Below are 17,649 nucleotides of genomic sequence, written 5' to 3'. Positions count from 1 at the left end.
TGGTAATTCATTTAGCATCCGTGTGCAAAGTTAAGTCTACCGTGCTTCTCCTTTGATACGTGGATCAGGCTTTCATTAGATGTCTTGTGTACGCAGACGGGCTCAGCGGGGCAGCTGAGGCAGGTATGCGGAACAGCACGAGACTGGGGGTTGCTGGGTGTCATCTTTAAGGCCGTGTCCATTACATCACATTGTTTTTTCCATTAAATAAGAAAGAGACTGCCAAAACACACTATTTAAGAACCATAAATTATTTTATTTTTCCACACAAAAAGATAAAAACAACTGGTGGAACTTACAGAAGCAAACGTTTACTGACTCGAGAGAGAACGTGCGACAGTAATGAAATCTATACAATACACTATAACTTGTAAACATACACCAAACGTTTTTCAAAATCTTGAGATTCACAGTGCCAGAAAAAAAGGACAAACAAACAACCACAATATAACTACAAAATGTGATCAAGTCTCAGTCAAGGCAAAGATAACTTTCATTGGGCTACATGAAGCTACTTGTGGGTTTTGGTTGCTACATTGACTAACATGGCTAAATTCTTAACTAGTTGGACTCCAGAAAAAGAAAAAAAAGTACTTCTATCTCAAAGAAAAACTATGCTGAGGTTCAGTAGAAAGGTCACAACAGTAGTACACAATATTGCACTAGCCAGTCATCATCCAGAATAATAATCTTAACAGAAGACAAAACATGCATCAATAGTCACAGTAATCATAGTGTGCTGTTACGAATATTTAAGATGACCGTTGAAGGCTGAAGGGCCAACCTGGTCTCAATATTCTGTTTCTATTCACAAGGCTGCAGCAGCAGGGGTAGCAGAAGTAGCAGCATGTGGTTGAATCAATTAACAACAACATGCCAGGAACGTAGGGCTGTCCAAACTATGGCGCAGGAGACATTTGAGGTCCACCATCCATAGTTTTAGTGGCCTACAACATATATAATGACACCTTGACTTACGAATGCCTCAACTTAACGAGTTTTTCTAGTGACAAGCCATTGCACATCCAATTTTTTGAATTTAAGTTTGGAGCAAAAATTTGACCTGTGTGTGCATTTTAGGCATTCTGCCACTAGATGACTTCACAAAATCCTGCCATTGGTGATGTAAAAGTCATTCTATGGCGGAGATAAAACGAGTCCAACTCCAAGTTTGTGATATCAAGATTAAATAAAACTTGCATTTTTGCTTTATCACCAAGCTGTTGTTTTTAATACATACAATGCATATAAAACTTCTTCACACCCATTTAAATGCCAGGTTTTTGTGAAGGGGAAAAAAAAATAAAAAAAGACTAAGATGAATCGCCGTGATTCGGGACACAGCCATATCCCAGAGTCCACGAGGTGTCCAGAGGTCAAAAGATCAAAGTACGTTTATGCGGAACTGCAAGCGGACCTCCGCAGGCGGATAATGTCAAGTTGGTTTTGAAGTAGATCACAAGTATCTGCGCCGTGAAGTGGACACTTGGAGAGCCCCCTCTCCATAGCTGTGCCGGCCAGTGGGATGATTTTAAAAAATATAATAACAATAATTATAATTCTTATAATAACAACAATAACGTGTTCAATGATTTTATTTCTACATTTATATATTTATAAAATTGCTTCGCATATCTTTACCTGCACTGATGGATTGGTTTCAGCGTGTTAAATAAATTAAAGGTGAAATTTCAAAGCGGCCCTTGCAATCCTTTGATTTTTCCGTATGCGGCACTTAGACGAAAATGTTTTGACACCCCGGCTGTAACATAAACAGTGCAACATAAAACCAAGCATTAAAGCAGCAACATCAAGTTTTCAACCACCCGACCAGCTTCCATCTATTTACTGGGGGTTATCTTGTCGAGTCCTGGCCAGGCGAGAATGTAGTAACGGGGCAAGGTGCACTCCCTGAGCCTTTCCATCCACAACCCCAAGCGGTCCAGTTTATGGTGGATCTGGAGGGTGGAAGTACTGCGAGAGCGGGCCGATTTGCGTTGAGGGTGATCGTCACGCGAAGCCGCCCTCGGCCGCCTCACCAACGTGCCAGATTCATTCTCCGGCGTCTTGCTGTCCGGGTCTTCCCCAGTGTAGACGGGCTTAAACAGACAGAAGTACTTTTTGTGGCCGTTGAGTGCCAACACGTAGCCGGTGTAGTCCATATTGGCGCTGACTTCGTCGTCATGGCATGCGTCGATGTGCGCGCTGTCCTGTGCACTGTTTAACAGCGTGCACATCCACTCGCTGTGCTTGTCCGTATTCAGGAAGGAGAAATGCAGCGTCAGGATCCTAAAATATTTCAAAGAATGCATTTTTGTGATCGGTTATATGGAAAGATACTTGTGAAAAGTTTTTACAAATGCATTCGAACAAACAGAACATATTCTGTTCTGTCTGAGTTGCAAATACATTTAACAACAGGCCCCAGTAGGTCTTTTGTGAGTACCTAAACACATGAAGCTGATAAAAGTGTTGTTTTGCTAGATTAATTTTCTTAAATACATATGCACAACAAATGACAAACAAGGAGTGCTTGCACACAAGGACCAATGCCTATTAAACACATTTACCACACCAAGCTGCTCTGAAAAACAAACAAACAAAACAAAACCAAAAAAAAAAACTTTTAACATGTTCTTAACTATGGTTTACACTACAATACACAAAGTTGATTAATCTAAAATGGAGCAGTTGCAATGGCAAATTTCACAACAAATGTTTGATCCATGAATTAACTAATACATTTCCAGGACATTGCACAAGAATCTTCTTCCTTTCCTTTTGGCTTGTCCCTTTAGGGGTCACCACAGCGCGTCATCCTTTTCCATGTAAGCCTATCTCCTGCATCCTCCTCTCGAACACCAACTGCCATCATGTCTTCCCTCACGACATCCATCAACCTTCTCTTTGGTCTTCCTCGAGCTCTCTTGCCTGGCAGCGCCACCCTCATCATCCTTCTACCAATATACTCACTATCTCTCCTCTAACTTTGTTTCCAAAACATCGAACCTTGGCTGTCCCTCTGATGAACTCATTTCTAATTTTATCCAACCTGGTCACTCCTAGAGCGAACCTCAACACCTTAATTTCCGCCACCTCCAACTCTACTTCCTGTTGTCTCTTCAGTGCCACTGTCTCTAATCCGTACATCATGGCTGGCCTCACCACTGTTTTATAAACGTTGCCCTTCATCCTAGCAGAGACTCTTCTGTCACATAACACACCTGACACCTTCCTCCACCCGTTCCAACCTGCTTGGACCCGTTTCTTCACTTCCTGACCACACTCACCATTGCTCTGGACGGTTGACCCCAAGAATTTAAAGACCTCCACCCTTGCTATCTCTTCTCCCTGTAGCCTCACTCTTCCCCCTCCATCACTCTCATTCATCCACATAAAGATTATTCTGATTCGGATTCTGTCTTACTTCGGCTAATCTTCATTCCTCTCCTTTCCAATGCATCCCTCCATCTTTCTAACTGTTCCTCCACCTGCTCCCTGCTTTCACTGCAGATCACAATGTCATCTGCAAACATCATGATCCATGGGGATTTCCGTCTATAACTTCATCTATCAGCCTATCCATCACCACTGCAAACAGGAAGGGGCTCAGGGCTGATCCCTGATGCAGTCCCACCTCCTCCTTAAATTCCTCTGTCACACCTACAGCACACCTCACCAGGCTGTATACAGGTGAATATGCCAAATCAGGGTTGCACAAAAGCGTTTTAATTAAGCTTTTGTTTAAACAAATGTCCAAAAATTATGACATCAAAATATAACTCTAATTAAATATTTGTTCCTCACTACAGCAGGCTGGCATACAAATTTGGCTAGAACACTGCAGAAAGAAATGTAGTTGATCGTGTTCTTTATGTCTTGCCAACGTTTACTTGTTTTTGTCAACTAGTATGTGTTTGCTCAATGACTCCGCGGGCGTTTTCAGAGTGTATTTTGCAGTTTTTCTCATCAAATCGTTAGCAGAAGTCGTGTATGGATGGCTGAATGGATACTTTATTTATCCCGTGAGGTAAATTTTATTTACTAGCTTCATAAAGTTTTAAAACCTTTCCACATGGCTGGGTGCTTCTGATGAAGTGTGAAATGGAAAAAAGATAACGCTTTACACTTGCGGGCACACTCATGTAATTTTGAAACGATGACATGTGACTTCATGACCGCAGAATCTTTTTTTTTTTTTTTTTCACGGTGACAAGTTTAGCAGCTGATACTGGTAATACAGAATAGGTTTAAAAAAAGTAAAGCAGTGGGTAATCGGTGACAGGCTAGTGAAATACAGTATTTACTTACAAACAGCTGCAACAGGAGTAGGGCTATGCTAGCTAGCTCCTCCAATAGCCTCACCAGCGGTCGGGATGACTATGAGAGCGCACAATTTTCTTTGAAGATTTTATCCAAAATGAATAAATCCTCCAGTGAAAGTACGATCGTAACAGCGGCGTCCATTCTCTTCATTTCACTCATAAACTGGCCGCGTTTGCACGTGCGTCGGTGGCCTGTGTCATTTTTCAGTTGGCCAACCAAAAAAAAACACTTGAAAAGGTTACTCACTGCACTAATTTAAGAGCGACAGTTTATTTTGCTTGCCACTGAGTCACGTGACTGAATCATGACCGCTGATTTGGCGAATGAGGACATTCGTGCACTTGCTACTTTCTCTCCTCCTCATATGCCGTCCACGCACCCGTTCGGTTGCTTTCTTTTAGAGAATACTCGATACCGTAAAATTGCACATCGTTAAAGCAACATTCACGATTATATCAAAGGCCATATATTTTGTCCACCCCTAGTCTGGGGCTGCTTTGGCTATTCAGGACCTGGACAACTTGCTATGATTGATGAAACCATGAATTCTGGTCTTTAAATGGGCTCGAAGCAGATATCCGTGTTTTGTTTCTAAATACATGAAATATGTTTGAGGCGCTGAGAATTTTTTTGTGATTTGTGGGCGGGGCATCACAGGGCTGGAGCGTATACTTTCTAGCATGAGTTCCCTCCCCCACTCTCTAAGGACAAAGTGACGTCATTTCGTTTGGCTATGTTGCGCAGTTGTGAATTAGCTCGCACTTAGCTTGCATAACAGGGCCCATTTACCGCTCGAACGTGCAGTTAGCAAGCTAACGATGGCTACACCAGGAAAAAATGCGTCTTCGCTGGATGCCTCAATTTACAGAAGAGCTCGGTGACGTTTTTTTAAGCTCCCAAAAAATGAGGAAATAAAAAAGCGATGTATTTACTTCTTAAAGACACATGCGCATGGCGAGCTGAACGTCAACGCCACCAGTCAATTCTGCAGTGCGCATTTTACCCCAGATAGTTTTGTGAACTTTCATGGCATCGTGAGTATCTTGATACTAGTGAATGGGGCAGTGCCGACTGTCTAACTACATGGGCTTCCTCCTACGTCCCGCTGTCGTCAGGTGCCGCGTTCGGCTGTGACATTATGTCACCAACAACGAGGGTAAGTTGACTTGTGTGATTATTTTTTATAGTCACAATAACCATTCAATTTTGAAGTCAAGTTTCCTAACATGATTTTACATCGTAGAAGCTATCAGCCCCTCAGTATGTTTGATTCCTTTTGCCGCATCCGTTCGACACGCCCACAGCGTCTGAGTGCTGAGTGTTGGCCCTTATTATTCAGGTTGTGAAGCATGATTTTATAGACTTAGTAATTTTTTGTATTTATCCAAATTTGGCAGGTTTGTTAACAGTACTCTTCTCTGTGGTGTGTCGAATTTACATGCCATTTTTGGGGCCTGCTTAGTGGCACTTGAAGAGAAAATCCTGAAGGAGAATGTTCAGCCATCAGTTTGTGACCTCCAGGTGAAACGCACTTGGGTTCTGCGCTAGGCCAACGATCCAAAACTCACCAGTAAGTCAACATCTGAATGGCTTAAAATAAACAAAATGAATGTTTTGGAGTGGCCTCGTCAAAGTCCGGACTTGAATCTGACTGAAATGCTGTGGCATGACCTTAAAAGCCCATTCATGCTCGAAAACCCTCCATTGTTGCTGAATTGAAACAATTCCGCAAGAAGCGTGGGCCACAGTTGTTACTGCTGAGGTTGGCCGAACCAGTTACACTATTAGGTTTAGGGGGCAATTAGTTTTACGCACAGGACCAGGTAGCTTTGAATATTTTTTTTTCTTAATAAATAAAATCACCATTTAAAAACTATTGTATGTTTTCTTGGGTTATCTTTGTATGATATTTACATTTAACATTCAAGAGAGGAAACTGTGCAAAAAAAAAAAAAATGAATTTGAGAAGGACAAATACTTTTTCACAGCATTGTACATGGAAAATGCTTTACAAATAAAATATTTGAATCATTACTTTCTTTTATTTGTATGGACAAATGAAGTTCCACGAATAGAAAAGTGACCATTTTTAACATACCCCGTGAAGGAGTAGACTTCTTTGGCAAATTTGCTGAGCAGAATGTTCTTCGACGCATCTGTGATCACGAGCACAATGTTCATGTGTCCTTGCCTCAGCCTCACCAGGTTGCTTATGTAGGTGATGTCTGTCAACTCGGTCACCTCCACAAAGTTCTTCTTGGGAGGCCGACTAAGATAGTAATAATAGTTAATAGTCATCTTGCACTTTCCATAAATATTACATTTAAATAAACAAATGTTACCTTGACGCACCACCACTCCCTGACGATCCGTTTTCTGTTTTAGGTCCATCTTTTGCTTTTGGTTTTGCAGAGTTTTCGTCACTTGAGTCACTGAAGACACAAACAAAAAAGCGAACATGATCCAAGGGTGTGAATCTTTAGTGAGGCCTTAACAAGCTTACCTGAATGCTTGGATGACCACAGTTCCAAACAGGATAAATAAGGCAGAAAAGATGAGGGACAGCAAAGGCATCATCTCACGCCTGTAAATCAGCAAATAATATGACAAACAATGTTCTGGCATTATCAGCATGACGACTTCCTACTACTTTATCGCAACAGAGTAATTCCCCACTATTTCACGGTTCAGACTTTGTAGTCCTGGCGATTCAATGATTTTTATTTGTATTTGCGGATTCCCTTGCTATATTGCGGCAGCTGAAGCCTATTGTTTTTAATGAATTTTAATCTTCTCAAGCGCTGCACATGCTCTTGTTTTGCTTTGCAGTACAGGGGAACAGAGTTGCATTGCTACAACTCCCAAAATGCATCGCGCTGAACAGTCACTGCCAGCGCATGTAACAGAGCGCCACAATACGACGAAGCGTGTACTACCACTTGTAACCATCCATCCATTTTCAACACCGCTTATCCTGGTTAGGGGTTTGCGAGGCGCTGGAGCCTATCCCAGCTGACTTTGGGCGAAAGGCGGACTACACCCTGAACTGGTCGCCAGTCAGTGGCAGGGCACATATAGACACATACAACCATTCGCACTCACATTCACACCGTCACCGAGTGGGAAGTGAACCCACGCTGCCTGCACCAAAGTCAGGCGAGTGTACCACTACACCATCAGTGACACTTGTAACCAATTTGTTACAAAGTTTTACCCACCAGTTGTTGTGCAGAATGTCATCGATGACTTCAGAGAGGTAATCATAAAATGCATAGACCCATTGGATAACAAATATCTACAGAGAGGGAATAATAGTCACGTGCTCAGTTAATTACCAAAATGCTTCAAACATATTTCACACTGATCTGGATGTCCAAACTAGGCAAATAACATACAGATGCAAACTCATTGTTGAGCTCAGGCAGCATGGCATCATGGATCAGAATGGACGGGTCCTTCTGGAGTCGCTCCAACTCTTCCACAAGGCGCTGCTTGTCTTCTTCACTGCCGTTCCAAATGGTCACTGGCTTGAAAAAGGCCTTCCCGGCAGCATTGCGCCTCTCCAGGATCACCACCTGCACAATAAGCAGAACACACACACACACACACACACACACACAGGTAAATCTGAAAGTAATAATACCTTGCCGGTTTAAAGGTTTGGTGTTAAGAATTTTGAATTGTTTTTTTAATGATGATCTTGTTTGAGCATAATTCTGTGACGAGCACAGCTCTTTCTTAGGCAAATCCATTGGGTCTGATTCAAAAGCACACAATGATGGACAATGATTACAGAGAGATAAAAAATTACAATATAAATATTGTCCCATACAGTGAACTGCCAGATGAATGTTCAGGATGGATACATGGATGAGTGGGCAGTGGACATTGTGTAAGGACCGGTTGAGTGAGAAACTGAGGTGGATGTCTGGATGGATGAATGAATGAGTGGATGTGTAATTACGTGGAATAGGTGGTTTGATGGATGGATTGGGGAGGTGGGTGACTGGGTTAGTTAGCTGTGTCGATTTATAGACATACTATAAATCTGTGGGTGGGTAATTTGGTAGAATTTATTTGGATGGATGGATAAGTAGACTGTCATACCTGCGGCGGCAGTGGTCCCTGTGTGCTGTCCTTGCTGGTCATCAGGATGTTACAAAGTGGTTGCTGCAGTTGTTGGTAAACATAAGCAAATCTCACAACTTCCTTCGTGTTACTGGAGGCGAAAGACAGAAACGCTTGTTTGCCTGGAGAAAAGCTCTCGCCGTCGCCTGTCATCAGCAGCACGCAGTATCTGACGGGAGGAAACCCAGCATTGATGAAGCCTAGCGTTTCTGTGATTCGAGGGTACAGACAAATGCGTGCGCTCTTACTTCCGTCGTCTGTGAAACTGCTTGACAGGACAGAGCTCGTCAAAGAGCTTCTGATTCACCAGCCTCGGTGCGAGGAGAAATTTGTTGTTTGACATGAACTCGTCGATAATCTGCTTTTTCATTCCTTTAGTCTGCAAAGAACAATGACAATCATATTGCACCGCTTGCTCGGCTACAAAAAGACTCGCCTTCTTTATTTCGTTAGGCGCCCGATTGCAGTGATTCACCTGTATGATATCAGCGGGGTTGTCCGTGTTCTCTTTGAAAACCAGCATGGTGGGGGCGTAGGTGTTGATATTAAACTGTCTCTGCAGACTGGCCGTCTCTGAAAGGCCCTGGTCCACATAGCCAAACTGCATGTAGTCCTTGTACGCAAAAGCCGTCAGCTATGAAAAGTAAGAGATTAAAACCATTGAACACATTTGAGCTGTGAATGCAATTGTGATGTCAGTCCCAGGCTCACTTTATAAAGTAAGGGAACTACAGGCACTTGGTCAAACAGCAGCACGTGTGGCTTGTTGAGTTTGTGCCAACTGTTCAAGAACTGCTGGTCGTTTTTGTCGCTGACCTAATAAGAGAAAATTAGCATTTGATACCTACGCAGCCATGTGCATTCACATTGTCATCCATGGCTATCGTCAAAATGAAGATATTTACCCACTCCACGAGTCTTTGTGGAAGAAGGTCTTCCACAAACTGCCTCAGGTGCTCCTTTGCTACAGCGAAATGGAAGAACGTCACTTTGCCATTTATGACTCCAAGTATAGATGGCGTACGATGAGCGCCGAGGTGATTGGCTAACCGTCTCTCATAGCCAACATCCACCACCCCGATCCCGACACCTGCACAGATGAGTTGTGCCCAAGCACATCCTTTGAAAATGTACCTCCAAATCTCCGCTACTAAATGACGTGTGGATTCCAAACCTAGCGTCTCCATTTCCTGCACCACCTCTTTCCACACAGGCTCGATGTGGATGCAGTTGAAGCACCAGTCGGAGGTGATCTTGATCAGGTACGGTCTCCTGAAGCTATCAGGCACCACGTCGTTAACATACTGGTTAAAGTGTAGCGAGTACTTGCTGTCGGAAAAGTCGCGGTGACTCTTGCTATTGAATGGGAAGTTAAAGTAGGACTCTTCGAAGTTGAAGTTGTCGTGGCGGTGACCACTGTAGTGGCCGCTGCCGTACGGCTGGGTGTCGTCCGTCTGCCCGTAGCGGTCATAGTTGGCACGTTTGTCCTCACTGGATAGAATCTAGATAGTGGGTAAAACGTGGCAATTTGTTTCTGTGACAAGTGGAAGATCTCTCAGGGATAAGATGAAGATTATGAACGACACGTGGATGTTTTTTAAAACTACTCATGAATGCGTGGTCAAGTTTCCTTGCCGCTACCATGTTACAACATGCAGTGAACCCCCATTTGTGTTCCAACGTGTTCCAAAAAAGCTGGGACAAGTGGCAAAAAGACTGAGAAAGTTGAGGAATGTTCATCAAACACCTGTTTGGAACATCCCACAGGTGAACAGGCTAATTGGGAACAGGTGGGTGCCATGATTGGTTTAAGGACAGTTTAAGGACAATGTTCCTCAATGTACAATTTCAAGAAATTTAGGGATTTTATCATCTACGGTCCATAATATCATCAAAAGGTTCAAAGAATCTGGAGAAATCACTGCATGTAAGCAAGCGGCAAGGCCGAAAACCAACATTGAATGCCCATGACCTTCGATCCCTGAAGCGGCACTGCATCAAAAACCGACACCAATGTGTAAAGGATATCACCACATGGGCTCAGGAATAGTTCAGAAAACCAATGTTACAATACAGTTCGGCGCTACATCCGTAAGTGCAACTTGAAACGCTACTATGCAAAGCAAAAGCCATTTATCAACAACACCCAGAAACGACGCCGGCTTCTCCGGGCCCGAGCTCATCTAAGATGTTCTGTGGTCCGACGAGTCCACATTTCAAATTGTTTTGGGAAATTGTGGACGTCGTTTCCTCCGGGCCAAAGAGGAAAAGAACCATCCGCAGTGTTATGGATGCAAAGTTCAAAAGCCAGCATCTGTGATGGTATGGGGCTGTGTTAGTGCTAATGGCCTGTGAAGGCAACATTAATGCTGAAAGATACATACAGGTTTTGGAGAAACATATGCTGCCATCCAAGCAACGTCTTTTTCATGGACGTCCCTGCTTCTTTCAACAATCAAACAGCTTCAACAATTAGTGTCCTCAGTTCCCAAACGTTTGTTGAATGTCGTTAAAAGAAAATATGATGTAACACTGTGGTAAACATGACCCTGTCCCAGCTTTTTTGGAACGTGTTGCAGCCATAAAATTCTAAGTTAATGATTATTTGCTAAAAACAAGAAAGTTTATCAGTTTGAACATTCCATATCTTGTCTTTGTAGTGTATTCAATTAAATATAGGTCGAACATGATTTGCAAATCATTGTATTATTTTTATTTATGTTTAACACAACGTCCAAACTTCATTGGAATTGGGGTTGTAGATTTACCCCTCCCACATGCATTAAACACATTTCAAATGATTAAAACACACTTTTCAAACACATTGTAAATGTATTAGAACACAAAAAAATTATTGCATAAAAATGTATAGAAAATACTGTACTGAGTTTCTGTGTAGGCGCATGTGTCTTTAAAGAGGCGGGGCCTGGTGGAGTGGCGTGTGATATCGGCAAGTCAGTGTATGTGAGTGTCTGGCCTTAGGCGGTGGCCAACATCAGCTTCTGGGTGAGCGCGCTTTGATTGTGTTCCTGTGTTTTACTATTCACCCGTCATTCACTAAAAGGCTGAAAAGTGCATCGGTGACTGCTGCTCTCCTTTCCCACATGTGATGGCATTACAGCAAGTGTACAGTAAAATCCCATTAAAAAAAACAATCGCTTGAAAAAAATTTAATATAGCCGGGTAACACTGTAGTAGGATTACACACACCCCCCCCCCCCCCCTTCAATTTCACAACATTACTGACCTCGTACGATTTGGTAATCCTGATAAACATATCCTCAGCTCCCGGATTTTTGTTTTTGTCAGGATGCCTTGAAAAGAGCATATTTATTACATAGCTGTTAGCAAGCCTATGCCGCTCTTAAGTTAAAGATGCTCACCATTCTCTAGCGAGACGCTTGTAGACTTTCTTAATCTCAACCTGGCTTGCACCTTTGGTGACACCCAACGTTTTGTATGGGTCCAGCTCCGGTCCAGCGTGGTTCACGCCTAGCTCCAGCACAGAGAGGACTACTATGACAGCCAGTGGAAGAGACATCTTCAACTCTACCGTCACTGTTACCTTAACAACAAAAGAGGATCTGTCACCATCAAGTCTTTCATCTCAGGATACTCAGACTTAAATGTCAAGATACTTGTTTATATGGTGGGCCACATCATACGACCCAACTGGTTGCCGGTTATAATGGTCGTGAATATTGAATTAAGGTATAACGGTATGCCAAAAATCACGGTTTGCTACGTGCCTTAGTTTCAAGGTTCGCAGTTCAGTTCACATTGGTATAATGAAGGAACAAAATGAAGAAAAAAACTGCTCACCTTTGGTATACACGGGAACATGTTTAATTGTATTTCAAATGAAACATCAACAGCTTCAAACTTTGCTTTTAAGGAAAGGGCAAACAAAAGTAGTTTGTCTTCTTTTTAGGAAATTAAGTATAGAGATGAGTGCGACAGTAATAGTTTGAACAGTCTGAATGATGATGCTATTAAAGACGCCAATATTTACCACGGTGCCAGAAGCAAGTCACTCACCATGACGTCAGCTAGCCAGAGGCTAAGCTGCACTGCATTTGTTTACGGACGAGGTGTGTGGCTATAGAACCCGAAGCAGTTAGTTAACACTTCCTCTTTCTTACCTATATACAGAATGTTCTTTGTGGGAACCCTAATAGTAAATTGGCCAGGCATTTGCATTTATTTTTATTTGTACGATGGCTACTACTTTAGAACAGAAGTCAAGCAAAAATTATGACAGACGGGCAAATGGAAGTTTGACACCTGAGACAAATGAACGTACAACATTAAATGACGTGAACTAATGATCTTAAGCGAATATACACATTGGCCATGATCAGATGATAGAAGGCAAGAAAAACAGCAAAATGCATTTTATAGAAACAATATGTCACCGTATATCATACCACTGACATGTCACTATCCTAAAGTACTGTTGGTTACTAACGAATGTAAAATGTACAAGCAGACATTTTGTGTTTTCATCGTGTTGCCAGAGAAATGAGCTGTTTCGTTGCAAATACAAACGAAGAGGCACCTTGAGCAGCTGCAGTTAACCGGCACTGCGCCACATTTTTACGGCAGGCGTCGATGTTCCTCGGGCTTTTGGTGGATGGACGCTGGACGAAAGAGGGCTCCGAACTGCGCGACAACGACAATCACAGGGTGTGTTCGGAAACAACTCCTAGCTCCTCCGGGGCACGGACACCATCTACAACCAGGCGATAAATCCGAAGTACTGTTGGACGTTTGAGTATTTAATGGAACCCTGTTCCGTGCTTATTTATTTGTTACCGGCGGATAGTTCGTAGCTCCCCGACTTTTAACAGAACCGCAATGTGTTGCTTGCTGAGTGGTGACTTACTACCGTTCGCTAAATCAACCGCACCCCTTTTAAAACGTATTCTCTCCGAGGTCACCAATCACAAACAAGAGTGATGTAAACACGGAAGTAGCGATTGCAACCGGCTATCGTAGATATTGGAACACTAGAAACGCCAGCGTCCTGTATCAGCACGCTAACTTCTGTGCCAACGTGGCGGCCATGTTGCAGTGGTCGTCGTTCTTGTAGAAGGCAATTCATGGACACTGAAATTAAGTCGTAACTTGCTCATTTCTGAACCGATTTTCACGAGGGTTATTGTTTTGTCAACGCCAAAGCGTATTCTACCAATACACAACATTTTCGGGAAAGATTACAAAAAAATAATATTAAAAGTACTCTGAGTTCCCCTGTCGTTATTGTATGGCGTCTTTACCATGCAACTGTATGCAACATCATGTACCAGCATCCTTGGTCTCTGGCGACTTTAACCTTCTTAGTTTAACCTTGGGCATGGAGTTCAAAATAGTACGGATACATACATATCCGTGACCGGCAATAAGCAAGTTACACGGATAATGTTAGTGAAAACTATATATTTTTTAAACATATTTTAGTGAAAAGTCACATGACAACTTGAGGTACCGAAACGTTCGCCTTTCGAAGCGTCAAATGCACGACACAGACATCATCTGGTTAGAGGAGCAAGACAGTCGTTTGATGATCCAGTATCAGTGCGTTAACCGAAAAGACGAAGTCAAACCAGCCACCACAAGAATTGTTCATACTATGCATTGCGGTAACACGCCGTCAAAATAAAAGCCCAAGAAATAACACTGGTAAACAATAAATTTATTGTTGTTATATAATATTCTAATCTATTTATAGATTTTTCATTTTTTTGGAACTGATTTAGGACATTTTTGATGTGCTGAATCCAAATATCACATCAAGTCAAACTTTTATCTATGGCCACATGTTTTTGTTGACATGTCAAGGTTTTTTCTCTTTAGAGGTTCAAATAAACGGAGGTTCATGCCCTAAATTTTGAACGATGCTGTAACATTTAATTTACAGGTACTTTTACCTTTTTTTCTTTTTCTTTTTTAAATCAATATCTATTATTAAATTTACAGTATGCAAAATGTGTAACATTTGTTTATAAACTTTTAACAACTTTGCATAAAAACCTGAACTAAACAAGAGAAACGTCATTTTTCGGATTGTCCTAAATTAGTTGAAAAAACATAGACAACCTACAAAAAATTTAACCCACTTTATTACATGCACATCAATGCTGTGGATTCAAAACAATTGTATAAACTAATATATCTGTTATCATTCAACTAGTCGAGTAGACTGTCCCAGGATTGCACCCAGGAAGGTTAATTTGGGTATAAAGTTGCATTTTAAAAAATTCAGTTGCTTTGAAATCTGCCTACTGTAAATGACTGCAACTATAATTGATTTTTTTTTTAAATGATAAAAAAAATTGTAAATGATAAAAAATAATCCCTGAGGTATCACAAGACCAGTCCACTTCTGACAACCCCAGCACTCCACCAAAAGAAGTTCCATACAGATCTGGTGTTGCATTTCAAAATAAAAGTAATCTGAAATCTGTGTATATTCTGTCATTACGCCTGATTTAAAAAAATACATCAATACATGATTACAAATAATCCTTTAGGTATCACAAGACCAGTCCAGTCCAATTCTAGGGGACACTAGACCATCCCAGCATGGGCGCAGTTGGTACTGGGGATGGGTGGAGCATGTCCCCTTCAGTTTCATAATGACCCCCCACCCCCAGCCCCGCCCCCCACAATAACACTTTTGTTACAAAAAAGTAACCATAAAGGTAAAACAGAGGACTAATGCTCCATTTATATTGGGGCAGGCATTGAGCATGGGTATTTCCTTTTCAGGACATTGAATCGAACGCAACTGGACTGTTCTGTTTGTCTTAGAAGACGTTTCGTCTCTCATCAGAGCAGGCTTCATCAGTTCGTGCACCAAGGGTTAGGATGCACGAGCCAGTGTTTGTGTGGAAAACTCAACTATTTATGCTCCAATTTAGAAGCATGCACCACATCATGTATGGACCCTGTCCAGAATATACACATTTTTGTCCTCAAAAGAGTGCTGTTTCTCCTAGAGGTGCAGCTAGACAGCTGAGTCTTGACCTGGGGAGTTTGCCCGTCTGTGTTATGCATCTGCTCAGAGGTTGCTTGTTTTCCCTAATATATGTATCTGTGCATACCTTACTGCACCTTACCGCATACACCAGATTGCTTTTCTGCATGTGTGGTGTCCGGTCTTTGGGGTGTACCAGCCTTTGTCTCAGGGTGTTAGCAGGTTTGAATTGTACCAGAATGTTGTCCATCCCTTCTTTTTTTCCGAACCACTTACCCTCACTAGGGTTGCGGGTGTGCTGGCACCTATCTTAGCTGACTCTGGGCGAGACGTGGGGTACACCCTGAACTGGTCACCAGCCAATCGGAGGCCACATATAAACAAACAACCATTCGCACTCACATTCACACCTATGGGCAATTTAGTTTTCAATCAACCTAGCATGCATGTTTTTGGGATGTGGGAGGAAGTATATATAGAACCATACAACTAGCGCAAAGGGAATGTCTCATAGTGACAGTGGTACAGTATATTATATAAATATTAATGAATTACAAGGGCGGCACGGTGACCGACTGGTTAGCACATCTGCTTCACAGTTCTTGAGGATCCGGGCTCAAATCCAGCCTCGCCTGTGTGGACCTTGCATATTCTCTCCGTGCCTGCGTGGGTTTTCTCTGGGTGCTCCGGTTTCCTCCCACATCCCAAAAAATGCATGGTAGGTTGACTGAAAACTAAATTGTCCGCAGGTGTGAATGTGAGTGTGAATGGTTGTTTGTCAATATGTGCCCTGTGATTGGCTGAAGACCAATTCAGGGTGTACCCCGCCTCTCGCCCGAAGATAGCTGAGATAGGGTCCAGCATACCAGCGTAGCCCAGTGACGATAAGTGTTGTAGAAAATGGATGGCTGGACATCTAAAACAAATTATTTATTTTATGAAATAATTGGTTGATGAATTAAGTTTATATTACCTATAAATATTACAATTAGAAATGAGAATGTAATTTTGTGAACATTAAGTGTTTGTGTTTAACTTCATCTACAAATGACTTGGCCCAGCTGTCAAATCCAATGTGGCCCTTGAAGCACAAAAGTACCCTACCCTGTGAATTAAGTCATGAGCACATGGATTATGGCATTTCATTGGTTCACATCCTCTGTTGATTCATGGGTGTCTGTACCAAGTGAAAATGCTGAGTAGCTAGTAACTCTGGGAAACTACTAGCTACAGTGGCTCGTGAGCAAAAAGTTCATGTCAAACCCTGGTAGCAATAGTGTTTTCTGATGTAGAGAAGACATATGATGTGAAGGGAGGGCTTGATGATTGATTGGAATTGGAGGATGTCTAACTGGATAATGGTCTTTCTGAGGGGAAGAGCTATGTGGGAGCAGAGATATCAAGCAAATATTGAGTAGAGAAGGGAACACCACAGGGGAGTGTGGTTAGTCTGACTATTTTCTGTAATGATTAATGATATTTTTGTGAATGTGCCAAAAGATTTTGAAAGGTCAATGCTTGTTGATGATAAGATCAATGGAGGAGAGGGCGAAATGCAAAACATGTAACTGACAAAATACAAGACGGGATCGGACGAGTGGAGGAGTGGGGATGTAATGAGGGTTTCAGTTCTCAGTAGAAAAACCTGAATGCATGCTATTTACAAGAAAGCGAGTCAGGGAAGAGTGGAGGATGGAAACGCATGGAATTAATCTTGAGCAAGTAGAGAGCGTGCTGTTTCGGGGCATATACTCTGATACAAGTCTAAATGGAGAGCACATGAGCCAGGTGGAGAAAATGTGTTCAGAACATTAATGTAATGAGGTGTTTGACAGGGGTTGAGTGGGGAGCGGATATTGCATCACCGAGAGACATATATGTAGCTGTGATGAGGTCAAGGCTAGATTATGGCTGCATTGTTGATGGATCGACAGCAGAATCAGATTTTTGGAGGGCTAGACAGTATACAAGCTCGGGCTCTAAGGGTGTGCCTATGGGCAGTTAGAACATCTCCGGTACAGGATGTGGACTTCAAGTTGAAGCAGGGGAAATGCCACAAACAGCTTACAGCAAATTATTGGATACGTTTCAGGGGGGTCACTGAGAGATTGACCCAACAAAAAGCAATGCTAGAATCCTTTCGGGAGGGAGGGAGGAGAGAGAGGGCGAGGGGGCGCAAATGGGAGCGTTTGATAAATGAATTTGATAAGTATGGG

At 42.4% G+C, this 17,649-nt stretch overlaps 1 protein-coding gene across 3 annotated transcripts; it reads right to left on the bottom strand.

The window, feature by feature from the left end:
• Window positions 1-235: 235 nt before the first annotated feature.
• Window positions 236-13,352, bottom strand: LOC133404242 (dnaJ homolog subfamily C member 16-like). 3 transcript variants are annotated; one of them, XM_061679975.1, is made up of 15 exons: window positions 13,013-13,352; window positions 11,838-12,019; window positions 11,702-11,768; window positions 9,629-9,956; window positions 9,360-9,544; window positions 9,166-9,270; window positions 8,930-9,088; window positions 8,703-8,833; window positions 8,434-8,623; window positions 7,722-7,901; window positions 7,545-7,621; window positions 6,830-6,910; window positions 6,669-6,758; window positions 6,425-6,595; window positions 236-2,289 (listed from the first exon to the last, which is right to left on the bottom strand). In XM_061679975.1, exons 2-15 carry the CDS (start codon window positions 11,993-11,995, stop codon window positions 1,842-1,844), a joined length of 2,370 nt encoding a protein of 789 aa, XP_061535959.1. In that variant the 5' UTR covers window positions 11,996-12,019; window positions 13,013-13,352; the 3' UTR covers window positions 236-1,841. The 3 variants fall into 3 exon arrangements, with proteins under 3 accessions (XP_061535959.1, XP_061535950.1, XP_061535967.1); XM_061679966.1 differs by having other exon boundaries at window positions 9,360-9,956; XM_061679983.1 differs by lacking the exons at window positions 9,629-9,956; window positions 11,702-11,768; window positions 11,838-12,019; window positions 13,013-13,352 and having other exon boundaries at window positions 9,364-9,441.
• Window positions 13,353-17,649: the final 4,297 nt, after the last annotated feature.

The sequence above is a fragment of the Phycodurus eques genome, chromosome 1 (assembly GCF_024500275.1).
Source record: "Phycodurus eques isolate BA_2022a chromosome 1, UOR_Pequ_1.1, whole genome shotgun sequence".
Taxonomy (NCBI): Eukaryota; Metazoa; Chordata; class Actinopteri; order Syngnathiformes; family Syngnathidae; genus Phycodurus; species Phycodurus eques.
This window is presented reverse-complemented; position numbering and strand designations above follow the sequence as displayed.